This window comes from Podarcis muralis, chromosome 14 (genome assembly GCF_964188315.1).
Source record: "Podarcis muralis chromosome 14, rPodMur119.hap1.1, whole genome shotgun sequence".
Taxonomy (NCBI): Eukaryota; Metazoa; Chordata; class Lepidosauria; order Squamata; family Lacertidae; genus Podarcis; species Podarcis muralis.
The window spans coordinates 38,432,880-38,451,307 of record NC_135668.1 but is presented as its reverse complement, the minus strand read 5'-3'; the positions used below and the strand labels follow the sequence as shown (position 1 = coordinate 38,451,307).

The 18,428-nt window shown below is 41.6% G+C and overlaps 1 protein-coding gene across 9 annotated transcripts in view; it reads right to left on the bottom strand.

Annotated features, from left to right (window-relative positions):
• LOC114584278 (ankyrin repeat and fibronectin type-III domain-containing protein 1-like) overlaps window positions 1-18,428 on the bottom strand; it is a 348,268-nt gene that overhangs the window by 262,075 nt on the left and 67,765 nt on the right. For 8 of the 9 annotated variants that reach the window (XM_028705981.2, XM_028705989.2, XM_028705986.2 and 5 more), the window contains 2 exons: window positions 9,161-9,354; window positions 5,343-5,572 (listed from right to left, as the gene is read on the bottom strand). In XM_028705981.2, the coding sequence (XP_028561814.2) occupies window positions 5,343-5,572; window positions 9,161-9,354 (424 nt within the window). Of the gene's footprint in view, window positions 1-5,342; window positions 5,573-9,160; window positions 9,355-10,227; window positions 10,358-18,428 lie in introns of those variants that run through there. The other variant, XM_028705988.2, reaches the window with a different exon arrangement.

Sequence of the window (18,428 nt, the reverse complement as noted above, 5' to 3'; positions counted from 1 at the left end):
TTGGCTGTAGTAGATGCTTTGGAAATTTCTAAATTGAGACAATCATGGCTGGTAGAATTCTTATGTAGAATACTATTGTGGTACTATTGTGGTACTCTAAGCTGGGTGGCATTTTCAAGCTGATGGGACTTCTATGTTTGTCCAGGTTAGTCATTCTGTAACCTTTAGTTTAGTTCAAAACTTAAAGTTTTGTTAGCAGTTGGTTTAAAACTTTTTTGACTCAAACAATTAGAACATGCTTTTTGTTCTGCCTTCAGCTCTTTAATGATCTACTCTTCTTAAAGCCAGAAAACAGTTCACACACTAGATGTAAATTTCCAGTGGCAGAGGTAATTAAGAAATGCTTTTGCAGACTCCCTGCCCATCAGGGTTCTTATGTGGCTTTTGGGCAAGATGTTAAATCCTCCTCTCATAAGTCACTCACTCCCAATCGGGTTCCCAGGAGCTGACAGTTTCTCAGTCTCTAGGTGTAAAAAATGACTTTTTCAGAGCATCAGAGATTAATCCCCTGTTCACTCTTATCTCCAGAGTGAATTCAATAGCCAAGATTTATGTCTTGGCCATCATCAATTACCATGTAATTATCTCTATTGGAAGCCTGCTGACAGAAGGCATTCAGTCCGTCATGTTCTTCCCCCGGAAGTCCAAAAGTAGCCTTACTGGATCAGGGCAAACATCCATTAAGTCTGGAATCCTGTTCTCACAGTGGCAAACCAGATGCCTATGGGAAGCCTGAGTAATACAGATGCGCTCTCCCTACTTGCAATAGCCACCAACTAGCATTGTCCTGTGTCCAACAGTAGAGATAGAACATAGCCTTCACCTTCATGAATTTGCTTAATACTCTTTTTAAAGCCATTTAAGTTGGTGGCTATCTTACCTGCTAAAAAGAGTGAATCAACAGCAAGAAAGGCTCTGGCAGAGGCCTTCCCATTTTTTCACCTCAGTTGGAAGAAATATCAACAACCTCAGATATGCAGATGACACAACCTTGATGGCAGAAAATGAGAAGGAATTAAAGAACCTTTTAATGAGGATGAAAGAGAGTGCAAAATATGGTCTGAAGCTCAACATCAAAAAAACTAAGATCATGGCCACTGGGCCCATCACCTCCTGGGGAAGAAATGGAGGCAGTGAGAGATTTTACTTTCTTGGGCTGTATGATGGTGACAGCAGTCATGAAATTAAAAGATGCCTGCTTCTTGGGAGAAAAACGATGACAAACCTAGACAGCATCTTAAAAAGCAGAGACATCACCTTGCCAACAAAGGTCCGTATAGTTAAAGCTATGGTTTTCCCAGTAGTGATGAATGGAAGTGAGAGCTGGACCATAAAGAAGGCTGATCACCGAAGAATTGATGGTTTTGAATTATGGTGCTGGAGGAGACTCAAGAGTCCCATGGACTGGAAGAAGATCAAACCTATCCATTCTTAAGGAAATCAGCCCTGAGTGCTGATCATGAAGCTAAGGCTCCAATACTTTGGCCACCTCATGAGAAGAGAGGACTTCCTGGAAAAGACCCTGATGTTGGGAAAGTTGGAGGGCACAAGGAGAAGGGGGCGACAGAGGACGAGATGGTTGGACAGTGTTCTCGAAGCAACCAGCATGAGTTTGACCAAACTACGGGAGGCAGTGGAAGGCAGGAGTGCCTGACGTGCTCTTGTCCATGGGGTCATGAAGAGTCGGACACGACTAAACAACAAGAGCATTAACATGTACAAACCACAAAAAAGGTAAATAGGAGTGATCAACTAAGGTAGTCAAAAAAAAGTTCTGCAAATATCTGTTATTCTTCTCACATGGAGAAATGGAGTTATATAACTCTTTGCCTTTGTTTTTTTCATGCGAGAGCAAGCATGCTAATGTTCACAACTCCTCAGCCCTTGCTTTAAGTATGTCAACTGTTCATTTTTAATTGCCCTAAACCTGCTGCATCATGAGGCACATGAATCTTGTAGCTTTACAAAATAGATATCAATTAACCATTAGGGTTCTAGAAAAAAACACCAAGATTATCAGAAGCCTGAAGCATGCTGATAGTGTCATTAAATACTTCAGTCACTAGGTGGCACTAAAGTTTATCTCTGGAGTCAGGATGCTCTCATTGTGAGAGAAATAAAATAAAATAAATTAGTAGTAGTAGTAGTAGTAGTATTTCTAGTTTAGTGTGATGTGCCCTCTAGGCATCCCGTGGCAATAAGAGCATAATAATAAAATCATGAATACGGAAGGACCATCTATCTACTTACCAATCAAGATTACAGGGTGCCACTGTCAGAAGGATGGTGCACCATACATCACTATAACAAATATCTCTGTAAGCCTGAGAGACAGTGGAAGGAGGAAAACCTTCCTTTTTTCAGAAGGAAATATGCAGGAAAGTGGGGAGAGGGAGATCAGTATCTGTACTGCTTTCTGGAAGCTTAGAATTGAAATTCCTAAAGGGAACTCTCTGCCAGTTTTCCTAGTAGCACACTCAGGAGCTCTTTCTATTTGTTGTAAGCCAAGATGGTGGGGACTTGAACAAATCATAGAAACTGTGAAGAGAAATGTGCCTGTATCCCAGGTACCACTAAAGCACACCAAGGCAGTTTACCATCTGCACACCTGGGCTGCATCCTTTTGTTTGCTCCTGTAGCAATATTACAAAGCTATTATTGCTGTCACTACAGACTATGCTTTCAATTTATTTTTTTGGTAAGGTGTTTTGAAAGCTGAAAAAGGCTTAAATGATCTCAGGTTTAGCCTTTTCAGGTTTAGCCTCATCTTTTCATTTCTTAAAACTCTGGGCTATCTACAAAGCCAGAGATATAACATCTTAGAACCACAGGACAAGAAAGTACTATGAGACCATGTGGTCAAAGGCTTTGTTTGCAAAAGTGAAGCATTTATCCACCTTCACCACAATTTCCCATAAACTAATCTACACTGTCTAAACCACAGCATGCCAGAGGCACAAAGAACAAGTGCACTGCAGGTGTACAAATACATCCAGATAACTCACTCAAGCAAACTAGACCACATATTTTAAGTGGGAAAAGGAAAAAAGCCACCGGAAAATCTAAACAAAATGAAAATGCCTTCCCAACCTCTAGGGTAGGATAAAACAACAAACGAAACTTGCAGTCGGTTTCTTACCCCAAAGCAAAACTGACTCACTCTAATCATCAGAAATCCTTTTGATGCTTTCTGCTTCTCACCACAAATGATGGTATCAAATATGGCTGCTTTCATTCAACTGTGGTTTTTTCACTTCCAATTTGAAGAACCAGGATCTTAAATCGGAATCCATCGAATTGTCACAGCAGAGTTCTATATTTTATATCAGAATAATCCATGACTAGCATTGTCATTGCAGAAAAATGAAAGCAAGATTTTTAGAGACCCACCAAAGTACCCAAAAAAGAGCAGTCAGACCCAAGCAAAATGGAAATTTAAACAGCAGCAGAGTTATGTACCAGGCAAGATCTAAAAACAAGCTCTAATATCAAATAGAATGGGGGTAAAGACACCGGCAACGCATTGTGGAAAAACAGGCAAATAGTTTTGTCACTACTGCCTTTCTCCTTGCCCTCTAACGACACAGGTTTGTAACAACTGCTCCTGGTTTCCTCTCATTGTTTCTGATTATTTTCATGTACTTGCATACAAAATGGAAAGTCCATCCATGGAAGCATTGTCTGTCAGTGGATCCCTTCATTACACTTGATCCCTTCATTACAATCCTGAAACTGGTAATGAGGTAAGGAAATGAGCATATCACTCTCAGATCAGGTGTCTCTCAGAAAGTGGTAAATGAACCCATTAAATTTTAATAACATCCTACTTTACAAACTGTGTTCCATCTGTTATTTCTGCTCCAGTGCTATCTCCTATTAGACTCAAAATAATACATTTGAAAAAAAATGTTTACAGCTTTCTTCCAAAGTAACCTAGTAAATCAGTAGTTTTGCTGCTATGAGCAAGCCTATTTTGGTCTTTACAACCCCTACTTGCTGGAGGTAGCCCACTTAAATTATTAGCCTGTCTATCTTAGGGAATAAGGACTACTTTTAAAGGAGACAGGTGAACCTTCCCTTACTCACATCTAGAGAAGTGAAGTCCTAGAAAGCAACATGGAATGGGCTCTTTGGAATTAAACTGACAAACTGAAAAAAACCTCTTATGAAATATTTTCCCCTTTCAAGTAAGTGAAAATCCTTTAAACATTTTGTTTATGTAAGACAATCTACAATGTTAGGGAATCAAAATTCTAAAATGTTCACCACCTACAATCCTTCATTGTTTTTGAATTGCTTTCTTTCTTCTGGTGACCTTGAGTCTATAGTTTTTAGATACTAGAAGCAAGTATCCCACTTCTGCTATCCTTTTGACATGGCACCTCTCTTGTGCTTGGCTTTTTCATCTGTTCTCCTAAATTTATGTGACATAAATTCTGCTACAGATTGGGAAACAAGAAGCTTATTGCTGTTCATTATTCATTACCCTTCAACACACAGACTGTGGGGCTACAATTTCAAACTCATCCCTTCCTAAAACCAGATACATTACTGATACTGAACTTTGAGTTGCAAACCACAACTCTTCCCATGCATCTCTTTCACTCTTCCTCCAGTAACTGGATTGCTCCTGCAATTTTGGCTTAAAAGCACCCATTTCTATTCTAGATTTCCCCCATATATGGTTCTGCTCAAGTCAACCTGGATATTTATCTCTCATAGATATACTTCTGTTTTGAAGTCTCTTTACCACTTATGTACTGATGTGAACTGTTATTCTACTGCTGCAAGATTTCTGGTTCAAAATTTTTCAGTCAAATTTTGGGAAGGATTAAAATTGGTGACACCAAATGGAAAAGTCTTCTTATTTTCTTGTGACAAATGCAGGGTTTCAACAGCAGTTTTCAAAGCTGAAAGGGAAGTTAGATGAGTGCATATATGCACAATATGTGCACACATTTACCCAATTCAAGCAGAGCATATTTCGGATGCCAAAGTTATACGCTTTAACAATGTAGATGGTAGGGAGCTACATGAAGATACTGAATATCAGATCAATAAGTAAGATTCAATACTTCTGAATGGGCCAATGGGGGGCAGTCAGGTACACTCATCCTGGGCCTCAGAGGGCTAAGCTTAGAGTTTATAACTTTATTCTAACAAAACTCCCACCCCAGGCCTCAGACAAACTCTGCACAGACCTGTTTCTGATATACTGCACCATCAGTTTCAGTAGAGTATGCAAGCTGTTTGCAGGAATAACTAACAGTGGTGCAAATTTTGAAAATGCATGGACTGCAAGCCTTTTAATAAATGTGGGAAATAAGCCATTTGGTACTCACAAATTGCCTTCGAAGTTTAGTTTTGACCCGCTCTGTCTTGGTTTCTGTGGGGTGGATAGAATAGCTGAGAGCACTTAAGTGGTTGTCCACTGAAAGGCTCTTCCTCATGTAGAAGGACCGAGTTCTCAAGGATCTGAAAGGCGCCTCGTCCATGGCAGTGCACAGCCTTGGCTGAAGGGCAGGTTCCCTCACAGATTCGGCACAATCATCTTCCAGCTGCCATGCTTCTCCTAGGACAGGGGAGTAAGAGAGAGAAAAGGACCCATAGCCATCAAATAAGGATCCAAAATTAACACTTTTGCTACAAGATTTCCACTTCTTGTCAACATTTTCCTCCGAAGGATAAAAACCATGTTTCCATTAATTTAAGCAACTGTGTTTCCTTCCTGGAGTGAAGATTGCCAGCATGAACAGCATGTTTTTCTCGTTCTTTATTAAGTGCGTATTGCCTAGGTGTACTGCCTAGATGAATAAATATTATTGGTGTGTGTACTCACACAGGTAATGTAAACCCTTGTCAGTAGCTGAAAGATGAGGATGCAAGCAGTATATCACCTATCTTTTTGCTAGCATGAAAAGAGGTCAAAATGAGGGTGCAGAGTTAAGTGAACATTCTTTGGACAAAAAAAAACAGTTTGAGAAAGAAGAACGTGCATACAAAAGGCAATAAATATTTTTATGAGAAAAGACTCAAAAAAGGTCCATTAAAAATTGAAACCTCTTAGCACAGTACACGCTGCACAAATATAAGGAGCTGGTGTTCTATCTAGTCTGCAACAGTTTAACTACCAGAAGCTCTCTAGGGTCTCAGGTGGAGAAGTTTCCCACAGCTGCTACCAATGATAGCTGCAGAGGCCCTGATCCAACCTCTCTGGTAACTGGCACAAGGGAAGCAGGCAGAGGCCCAACGGAGAGCTGTGCAAAGGTTATCACACCAGGAGAAGACAGGCACTGTGAGGACCCTCCCCTGCCGTCAGAGGGGTGCCACTGGCAGCCAGAAACACAAACCACCCTATCATGGTCCTTCAGAAACACAAACCACCCCATCATGGTCCTTCAGTCCCATCCTAATCACAAATAAACTAATTTGAGAGAGTCTCACAAAAACTCTCCAAAACTATTTCAAAGCAAATGATGTAGACAATATAACAACCCCTCTCCTTTGGAACACTATGAAAGTGGTAAAAAATTAGCAAAACAGAACAAGACATCACAACTCTCTCATCACGCTACAAACATGAGCCAAGGACTCCTTAAACCTATAGAACAAAAAAGGAGGGAACTCAACTCACTAGAAATCAACAAAACAATGATCAATATTCTATATTCAAAACAACACTTTTACGAGTCTGGAGGGAAAAACTTCAGACTATTAGCAAACAGGCATAGGGAAAACAACCATCATCATCAATCTTTATTACGGTCCAGAGACCCAACAAATCATTACAAAGCAATGCAAAATCAACCAAAATAAGAATTCACTGCATCACTAAAAAAGACGGCAACATAACAAAGAAATAAACTCAGAATTTGCGGAATTTTATTCCAACCTAACCCACCTGAAGAGGAAATCAGAAAATTCCTAACAGGGCTGACCATGCCAACCTTAACTGATGAGGAACAGAAATTCATTGACAGTCCTATCACCCCAGAGGAAATAGATACGGTCCTCAAAAAACTGAAACCACACAAAGCCCCAGGGCCAGACGGCTTTACAGAAGAATTCTATAAGAAATTCAAAGAACCCCTGATGCCCTACATGACCTGTCTATTTAACAACATCATAAAAGAGGGCCCCATTCCTAAAACCTGGACCTCCTCTAAAATAGTATCTATCCCAAAACCACTCAAAGACAGCCTCAAAGTAAAATCATGCTGCCTGATATCATTAATAAACCAAGACTACAAGATATTCACATCAATCTTGGCTAACCGCCTAAAAAAAATTCTACACAAATTAATAGCCCCAGACTAGACTGGCTTCATCCCTGGTCGCAATATAACAGACCCTATTAGGAAACTACTGAATATAATCAAACACAGCAAAACAACAAAACTCCCACTGACAATTATGCGCCTAGACATCCTCAAAGCCTTTGATTACTTAGAATGGAAATGCCTACTAGCAGTACTAACCAAAATGAAATTTGGTCCCAAGTTCTTACAAACCCTCAAACAAATCTACTCCCAAGCCTCAGCATAATGCAGGACTAACAGTGTGGACTCTAATACCATAGCCATCCGAAGAGGCACAAAACAAGGATGTCCACTGTCTCCCTTCCTCTGAAACCCCTAGCAATCTGAATCTGAGCAGCAACAGACGTCAAGGGAGTGGAAACAAAAGGCAGAACCTATAAATTAGGGTGCAGGTGACCTGATGTCACGCCAGACCCCATAAACACAGTAGCTGCCCTAAACAAAGAACCCAACACATTTGCAATGGTGTCAGGTATTTGAGGCTATGTGTTTCAACACACACTCCCTCAAATATCCAAAAAGAATTCACCAACATCACTAAGGTAAAACTCTGCCACACCAAGTTCAGATACCATGGGGTACAAATAACCAGAAACCTCAACAAACCGTACCTCCACAATTACAACCTCCTGTGGTGACAAATCAACAAAGACTTGAGAAAATGGAACAACACCAACTTCAGCTTCTAAGACAAAATAGCCATGATCAAAATGATCACCCTCCCAAAAGTAACCTACTTATTCCAAACTCCCCAATCTGATTCCCCCAACCCAACTTCGCAAATGGCAGAAAAAATTACACTCGTTTATCTTCTCACACAAAAAACCAAGAATAAACACTAAAAACTAGGGGGTACTCAAATGCCCTGGCTAACACATCACCAATTACATGTCTTCTTAAACAATCCAGTAATAAAATCAGCACCAACCAGGCCTAAAACAATTGGATGGCACCTTGTCTCCTCCTTCCAGCAACTCCTGCAGTCAAGCTGGTGCCAAATGTATTGCTCTGCTTTCATTTGGACCACATCAGCAAGACCAAGAGGGTGGTCTTATTGTCTGAGCAGTCCAGAACCTTCATACACACTGCTCAGGGTTACGCCGCAGAGAGGTTACTTTGGTGCTGCTAACAGCAAAAACAACACGGGAGGCAGCAGTTACAAGTTATCCGTCTCTGCAGCCACAGCAAGCACTGTGATTTTCCAGTGGTTTGACTTCGCCCCCGGAGGTACACTGCACTGCCTGCTGAGACACATGGGGCAAGCAACAACTCTGACACACAGAGAAAAAAGAAACTGAAAATGGAGGTGCATTTGTAATGCAGGTAATTTTCTAAAGGTAGTTTTTAACTAGAAAATGTTTAGAACCATGTTTTGTTAATGATTTAAGGCCGGAGTCAGCAAATTTTTTCAGCAGGGGGCCGGTCCACTGTCCCTCAGACCTTGGGGGGGGGGCGGACTATATTTTGGGGTGGGAAACTGAATGAATTCCTATGCCCCACAAATAACCCAGAGATGCATTTTAAATAAAAGGTCACATTCTACTCATGTAAAAACACCAGGCAGGCCTCACAAAGAACCCAGAGATGCATTTTAAATAAAAGGACACATTCTACTCATGTAAAAACACTCTGATTCCAAGACCGTCCGCGGGCCAGATTTAGAAGGCGGTTGGGCCGGATCAAGCCCCCGGGCCTTAGTTTGCCTACGCATGATTTAAGGAGTCTCCTGAAAAGGCAGCTACAAAAGAACTGAAGCTTTTCTCAAACCTTTGGCAGAACATAAATTGAATTAATAATTAAAAACAAAGTATACAGGATTACTTACATTTATTGAAACTTACCTGTAGAGGGCACTGTACATCCTTTTTGACAGTCAGGGGCAGAGTGATTTCTGTAATGCTTCTGTTCTGGCATATCTTTCTTGTACAATTTTGAATCTAGAAGTGGAACGCGGTTTATGATTGGAGACTGAGGAATGCTGGGAAGAGTCCTTGACTTTCCTAGTACAGGTCTCTGTGGCTTTCTGTCTAATGACCTTTAAAAGGAGAAAAGAAAGAGATTGCAATCAGATGTGCCTATGATTACATTTTTTATTCCTACTAGTGAAGTAGCAGATTTTTGAAATTAGGTGAGTTCAGAACACAAGACCCACCTTGAGTTGAAAACAGTTTTTACTCCGTATTCCAAAACCCCTTTGAATTTAGCCATGTTCATCATGAGCAAACCCCAACACCATCTCCAGAACTTACATTCAAGAAATAGTAACAAGATGAAGGGGCAAAGAGGGGGGCGCTACTCATTTATATTTTCATTACACTGAAAAGCTTTACCAAAGCTATTGGCACAAAACAGGATTTCAGGGCCTTTAGTAAAGATCCTGGACCACTCAGAACTACAAATCCAATACATCTCATGCCAATGAAAATACAAAGATAAGCCTTCCATTTCACCCTGCCACCGCCGCCAGTCACTGCTTCTGGAAGGTACGGTAAGTCAGGGAGATTCCAAAAGGGGGAGGCAAGCTAGCTGCAAAGATCTTTACTGAGCCTTTTTTACAGACATTCCCAGACAATCAGGTGCATTTTATGTTTCTTTTTTTACTCCTTTCAATTCAAAATGTGGATTCCAGCTTAACTTCAGTAAGAAATTTCTGGCAGCTAAGAGATGTTAGGTGGCCGCCTGTATGTATGAGATTTCTGCATTGCAGAGAGTTGGACTAGATGGCACTTGGAGTACCTTCCAACTCTACAATTCTATGCTTCCAAGATTCTAGGGTGGCTAAATATTATGCTGTTTCTCCCATATCAGTCTCTACAGCCACAACAGGCACTGTAACTCTCCAATAGTTTGACTTTAGCCCCAAAGGCACACAGAGACCCAAAAAGCCAATCCTTAATGACTGACTCACCTCCTTTCACTTGGATTGGCTCCAATTAACAGAAAAGGCGAGAAGTCTTATTTTCCAAGGCCCAAAAACTCTCCTGTCATGCTGACTGGGCAGCTCTGGGATACTGGAAGCAGGGACTCTGCTGCAGAAATAACAATGGGTCTTTCACTCCCTGCAACCCTGGACCACTACACTGCTGCTTACAGATAACCGTCACTGGAGTCAGAGAAAAGAACTCACACTTCTGGGGAACTGATGTTTTGATCTGCTCAGCTGCAGGCAATGATTTATTAAGGATGAAGTAAAGAACAAGGGATACATGAAGAAGCATGGAGCCCAGTCTCAATTATTATTTCACAAATTTTTTTTGGCCTATTTTGCTTTCCAGTTCTGACAGTGGAATATATTCTCTGGGGATTTGCAGATCTGTGCTTTCTTTCTTTATCTCTCTTTCTCTCTCTCTCTCGCCAAACTAGATGATATTTAGAAACACATGAAACATCTCCATTAAGGAAAAAAACGTAAAGCACAGCATCAGATGCTACAATCAAGAGAGGCACAGCAGAGGGAGGGACTGGGCTAGATGGGCAAATATTGTGATTTTTAATTCCTTGTAGAAGGCAAAAGAGTCACCCAGCATCTGCAAATCCCTCCCAAAAGCATACCTACCACACAGCCTTGCTGCAGGTGGTGACATTCCACTAGCAAAGGCCCTCAAGGAGAGTACATGAAGATTGCACAAAGGTCAGGTATAATCAACCACCAAATGCACCAAGGCCTATAAATAACTGTTGTTTTGCTTTTTCAGCTGTGGAACTCATAATCAATGTTTGACAAGGATTTTAAAAATTATTCCACCTAAAGTTATTAACTAGTCATTATCAATTCCTACCTGCTGAGCAAACCATGAGGGTATGGAAGATTGTATTGCTACTAAATTTTGTCCAGATGTATTTGCTGCTTGGGAATCAAAGCTATGACATGAAGGGGTGCTTGCCAATATTAAAAGAATGGCCACAGTATACAAACATTTTGAGTTGGATAATTATTTTAAGTTCCAAATACAGTATATAGGATGGATAAGGTGTTTGGATCAGACAAACCACTTGTGCCCTAGATCCTTGCCCCTCTTGACTGATAAAAACTAGCAGGGATGGGATAACTGACTGGGCTGGGGAGATGATTAATGCCTCCTTCTGAGAAGGGGTAGCGCCTGCCTGCTTGGAGGAGGCAGTGGTAAAACCACTCCTCAAGAAACCCTCCCTGGCTTTGGAAAATCTAAGTAAGGACCAACGAGCTACTAATCTCCCAGTTTTGGCACAGAATATGCTTTGGTCACCCTATATGAAGACTTCTGTTGGAAGAGAGACCTCATTGACCTCTCAGCAGCTTTTGATACCATTGACCATGGTATCTTTCTGGAGCAGCTGTCCGAGTTAGGAATGGGTGGCACCACTTTGCGGTAGTTCCAGACCTACTTGGATGGATGTTTCCAGAGGGTGTTGCTTAGGGAGTATTCTTCAGCCTCGTGGTGCCTTTAATGTAAGGTTCCTCAGGATGTGATTTTATCCCCTATGCTGTTTATCATCTACATAAAACCCCTGAGTGGGGTTATCTGGATGATTGGAGTATGCTGTCACACATAGCTGATATGCTGATGACATACAGTGCTACTCCTTTAAATCTGCAGGTGAAGCAGTGAATGCACTGAACCATTTTCTTGCCTTGGTAGTGGACTGGATTAGAGCCAACAAACTGAAGCTCAATCCATGTAAGTCTGAGGCACTGTTGGTGGATGGTTCCCTAGGCCAGATGGATGGAAGGTGGCCTGTTCTTGATGGGGTTACACTGCCTCTGAAGGAGCAGGTACCTGGAGAGACTTGGGGGTACCTCTAGATACTTGGGGGTACTTCTGGACCCATTGCTGTCATTTGAGGCTTAAGTAGCCTCAGTGGCACAGAATGCCTTCCATCAACTTTGGCTGGTGGCCCGGCTGCACCCCTTTTGGACAGGGACAGCCTAACTACTGTTGTCTATGCTCTGGTAACTTCTAGGTTAGATTACTGCAACACATTATACATAGGGCTGCCTCTGAAAACGTTAAAGAAACTATTGCAGAATTCAGCAGCCAGGTTACTCACTGGGGCAAGACAGTTTGAGCATATTAATGTAGGGATGAGCAACCTGCAGCCCTAAATATGCTGCTGGACTACACAGTGGCGTAGTGTGGGTTGTCAGCACCCGGGGCAAGGCAAGTAATTTGCGCCCCCTAACCGCACCGCACGCCTGGCACACACCACCTCCACAGTGGGGCGGCGACCCGGCAGCTCGGATCAGATTCGCACAGCCAGCACTGCAGTGAGAGAGAGTGAGTGAGCCAGGTAGGGGCAGAGAGCTGTGAGTGCAAGTGCCCCCCCCAGATGTTGCGCCCAGTGCAGCCGGCCCCCCCTGCACCCTCCACGCTACGCCACTGGGACTACAACAACTTTTTTAGAGGGAGAGCATTTCCTTCAGGGCTGCAGTGGGAAGGATAGGCTACAACTCTCACTTCCCCATATAATGCAATTCTGAAAAATATTGCAGCCTCAAGCCTGCTATTATTAATTTTCAACTGATGTGGCTGTGTCATGCCTCGTTTGGCCTTGAGCTAATTTGGACATATGCCTGGCTATTCTAAACAACCAGAAAAACCAAAGCCTCCCAGATTTATTTTGGTGACCCACTTAAGGCAAGAGCTCTCAGGTAAGTGTAAAGAGAGCTGCAGGCTTACTTTTCCACCTTCAGCACAAGCCAGAATTAAGTGCAGGATGCACCTATACATGCAGCAGGTGTTGTCAGAGTATAATCCACTGTGGACTTCATGACAAATGTCAAGTAATTCATCCTAAAATTCCATTACAAAATATTCCACTGGATATGGGGCCGCTCTAACATTCAGAGTGGCTTATGGTGCAGTTCAGAGTCAGTGTGCCATTAAAATATCCACTGGTAAATTACTTTTCTTTAGAATCATCCCCATATCAAAAATCCTGGATGGATATTTTACATGAAAGTGCTAGTGCTTTCAAATAAGTGATCCATTACAGTATGTGCATTTTGAGATCATGCAGTCATGTAGAAGACTGTACTCCATAACTTGATGCCCGGCAGACACCAGTCCTAGATTTTTCTGCATGGTATTCAACTAAGTTTTAGTCATAGTAGACCCATAGATATTACCTAAAATTTCTGTTATCTTTGACCATTGACCATGCTGGTTGGGACTGATGGGAGCTGAAGTCTAACTAAAACTGGAAGGTCACAGGTCAGCCACCCCTAAATGCAAAGTGGACTAATTGTACTTCATTGAATTTTCACTCATAATTAAATCTTTCCATTCAACTACTCTGGAGCAACTTTTCAGATTTATTTAGTTGTCTTATTAAATGCAAACCAGACAAACATTCAAAACTCATCTCTATAGTTTTGGGGTGTGGAAAGAGTAACACATATCAAAGGCTACTTCCTCCTCAAGAACTCCTTCCTCCTTTTCTATTGTACATTATAATTAGTTGATGGATAGTAGTTTTATTGAATTAAACTAACTGGCATTTGCTTGTCTATAACATCCTTTTAGCAATACTCTAAGACACAAACAAATCAGAAAGTTTGATTCTTAATAATATTTAAATTGAGACCACTGGAATTCTTTCATCTCTAACACTCATTCAAAAGAGATGTCTGAAACCAGCTTGAAATGAACTGTACAGTCTCTTCCCATATATCTGGAGTTGTACTTTCACCTATTGGACACTGTCGCCTCTCGATTCTTGAACTGAGGATCAGCAGCAGTAAGCAATGCAGCCAGGTACTAATAAAGACTGTTTCTTAAAGATCCATCTATTAATTTAAACTGTGCAACATTTGCTTATTCGCGATATACTGATAAGATCATGATAAGATCATGAGATAACTGTAATTACCCAAAAGATAGCTATCTCACAAAGTTGTCGTCACGGCCAGAACTCTCTTCACACAAATGCAATTATGTATACATCAATGGAAGAAAGCTTAGCAGTTGATATTTCTATCTCAATATATTAAGTATGATGATGAACACAAAAGAATAATCAGTTCATAATTGGTATTCTCTTTTGCTAGCAAAAAAATGCCCCCAAAAAACATTGGTTTCTTTTGGAATTTCCCTAGTAAAATAAGTTAGAAACTCTGACATGACCCAGCCAGAAGCTACATGGCAACATGGAGAAACACAGTACTTCTGTGCACAGAAATAATATCCTCCAGCACAATCACATTTCCCTTCCCCCGCCCCCCCGCTTTGTCATGTCTCATGCCAGCTGCCTGTTTCTAGGAGATAACCTAGCAATACTCTGTGATGGCACCGATGCTGGGATGAAGTGACAATGCATCAGGGTGCACAGTTTTACCTCTCAGTCTCCTGTATTGATCACATCTAATTTCGCTTGTAATAAGAGCTTGACTAGAAGGGGGGCTAAAAAGAGGGCAAAACATGGGACTGAGAGGGCTTTCAAAAAAGATGGGGCATGGGGACACAAACCAAGCACCATATGAAGAAGATGAAGGCATGCAAAGCACAGAAGTCCCATCCCCTGACAACAGGACATCCACTCCAATCCACCCTTTAGGCTACAACCTCAGTGGATGCTGCTCCCAATATATTAAAAGGAGCTGGGACAGAGCAACAGGAGCTCACTCCATTGTGGGGATTCAAATCACCAACCTTCCGATTGGCAAGCCCAAGAGGCTCAGTGGTTTAGACCACAGCACCACCCGCGTCCCACTCTGGGGGATAAAGAAAGAGGGAAAGAATCATATACACAACCTTGAGCTCCTGTGAGAAAAAGTGTGATATAAATAAATCCAACAAATAAATAAATCATGGAAGTCATTTTTAAACAGGCCTCTGAGAATTGTTTTCCCCACTAGAAGTTAACCCGTATGCTTCCCCCCACTCTCAGTATAGCATAGACAGATAGTAGCAGGCTCAGGAGTAGCTGTGCTGTCCACAAAAGCCAAATAGCAATAGTCTGGGATTACAGCTACTACCTTCTTCCTTATCAGTGCCAACTGACACAGGAAAAATGCTTGTGTGGTCACACCATAAAATTATGCTTACAGGCTCAGTATTCATATCACATTATAGAGGAGGGTTTCAGACAAACACTTTCAATACATCATATCTAGATTTTACATATTTCCCCAATGAGCAAAGAGACAAGTAGAATTCTTAAGTAAGCTGTTTTTAAGTGAGAAGTAACAATTATTAATTATGATCTTGACAATCGTTTTATGGAAACCTTCGTTTACATATGTGGAACACACATGAAAACTATCATCTCATTAAATAGCAAAAAAGGGAACTAAAATCAGGGAATGATCTAAAAAGAGGGAACACTACTTATGCCACTCTCAACTCTATGAAAGAAGCATGAGATACAAATAGAATCCAATATATTTTCAGCAACCACTGTTGCCAGTAATTTGTGCCTTCACATTCTTGATTATCACAATTTCCTAAGCAGAATGACCCCAGAAGATTGCTCAGAGTGTCATGGTGTAAAATGAAATAACTTTTCTCCACCAGAGAACAGGCAAAAATAATTTTAATGCACTGATGTTCTATGGTCTAATGAAAGCACTTCATTGCCTTTCTGACCTATTCTGGTTTTTGACCTATGGACCCCCTATGGATCTCATACCTTGTGCATCTAAAAAGTCAACTACAGTGGTGCCTCGCAAGACGAACAGAATCCGTTCCGCGATTCTCTTCGTCTAGCGGTTTTTTCGTCTTGCAAAGCAAGCCCATTGACAGCTTAGTGGATTAGCGCTACAGCGGTCTAGCGGCTTTTCGCGATCAGCTGTTAAGCGGGTTATCAGCGGAACAGCCGATAGGCGGCTTGGCGGCTTAGGAAAAGGGGGGGGAGCAGAAAAAAACTGCGGGGACGCGCAAGATTTTTTCGTCTTGCGAAGCAACCCCATAGGGAAATTCGTTTTGCGAAGCGCCTCCAAAACGGAAAACCCTTTCGTCTAGCGGGTTTTCCGTCTTGCGAGGCGTTCGTCTTGCGGGGCACCACTGTACTCCAATACAACTTAAAACTGGCCAGTATAAAGCTTTCCTTTTAGAAATAACAGAAGTGGAATAAACAGTTTGAGGAATCAAATAAGCTCTAAAGAGTCATGCTAAATTTTCCGCATAACTAATAAGGTGCTTCCCTAATCTATTCAAATATTTGAATGAGTAGATGAAATATGGGCCACAAATTACAGTTTATGTGATTGTTAAGTGTTCAGAAGCAATATATTAAAACAAGTTTGTTTATAAAAGAGAGATAAACTGCTCTGTCTCAAACTTCAGTTTACATAAACTAGCAGTAGAGGACCACAAAGCAAAGTGATTGCTGCTTCTCTCAATTAGCCTAGGGAAAAGAGAAAAGTACTGGAACATTCCCTTTCAGGATCTCCTTCATCCTGGACACAATACAATACAGGCTGTGACTCTGTGATCTGGCTTTATCAGACCTCAGGAGGAGACTCTCAAGGGGGCAGGTAGAGCGCTTGAGGGCCTCAAGAAAAGTGGAACCTCAGACTCTCTGTACTTTGAACAGCTAGCCTATCAAAGCGGACAAGTGGGATGGGTGCTACTCTCAGGGTATATGAGGCAGCTGTTGTTTTTTACTGTAGGCAGGTGTTTGCTTTCAAATAACAGGAGGGTGGAAACATACTCAACACACCAAGTTCAAAACATTAAATTCTATGCAGGCTGTACTGTAGCTTATTACAGTACAAAGAAGCAGCCTGACCACTCCAGCACTTAAAATTCAAGTTAATGTGAAGATATTGTACGGAACAGAACTGTGGAATTAAAAAGGGCCTCAAAACAGGAGTTGGAAACCTGTGGCCATCCAGATTTTGTTGGACTCCAACTTCCATCAGCCCCAGCTAGATAACCAATTATAAAGAATTATAGGATTTGTAAATTTAATGAAAGGGAAGGGTTCTCTACCTGTCAGGGAACTGCCATCGGAAGGACAGGAGGTGGAAGGGCTCACTGAGGTTGAGAGAGATTCAGCAGCTGAAGAGGGAACCAGCAGGGGGAGAGGAGGAGCTCCAAGGGAAAGTGAGTGGGAGGGATGGCTCAGAGACACTTCCAGCGAAAACAGTGGGGAGGTTTCAAGACCTCCTATAGGGACACCCACTCCTCGCCGGAAACTGTCGCGCAGAGAGTCCAGAAGACGTGTTTCCGTTAAGGAGCTTTTATGCTGGAAGAGATTCCGTAAGCGCCCACTTTCGGATTCTGCTAGCGACTGACGGAGCCATGCTTGAGGGGCTCCGTCGTAGGCAGAGGTTTGCGGATTTGACCAAACTCTGAGGGACTAGGATTTTACGCACAAGCAGCTCATCATCCCATCACACTACCTCTACACCCCAAAATCCAAATCTATTATTGACGTTCTATCCTTGCTTACCCCAGGTAGCAGGGAAATAATCTAACTCAATATATAAATCTTAGACTGCTGCTACTTTTTTATTAATTACTGAATACAGACCCAGGCTTTCAAATTTCACCACTACTGCATTTAGAATATATATATATTAATACACATTCTAGTTTCCATGATTTAGCACTTTGTAATGGTTTTAATTTTTTAATTTTTTAACATTTATATCCCAAGCTTTCTTCTGTTATGGAGTCCAAGGCAGCATGAGTGATGTTTCTAGGCAGTTGCCCATCCAGACACTGACGGCACCCCAGGCCTGCTTAGCTTCAGCAAGGTGATGGTCTCAGGAGCCTTCAAACTATATTCTGGGTTCAGAGCAAATCTGCAGAACCACATAAATGCAGACACTGCATATTCAGCTCTCTAAATGTAGCCTAGTGCCCATCTACAGGATCAGCCTTTCAATCCTCTCAAGTCTTAAATTTGTACTGTAATTTGCATTTTAAAATAAATGATGAGTGAATTTGTTCAGATTGTCACCACCATAGTGCAGTTTCTCCAGAAAATATTTACACAGCTAATTGCCCATTGCTCAGGACTTAAACATGCATGAAAAATCCAAATACAGTGCCCCAACTCTTGTCAAAAAAGTCTGCCCTCTCCTCCTTTGTTAATTTACATTGACTCAAGGGTAATGAACAGGACATGTTTATTCATCCATTAGCCAAAATGGAAATAAAATTAAATAAACACCTATATGTT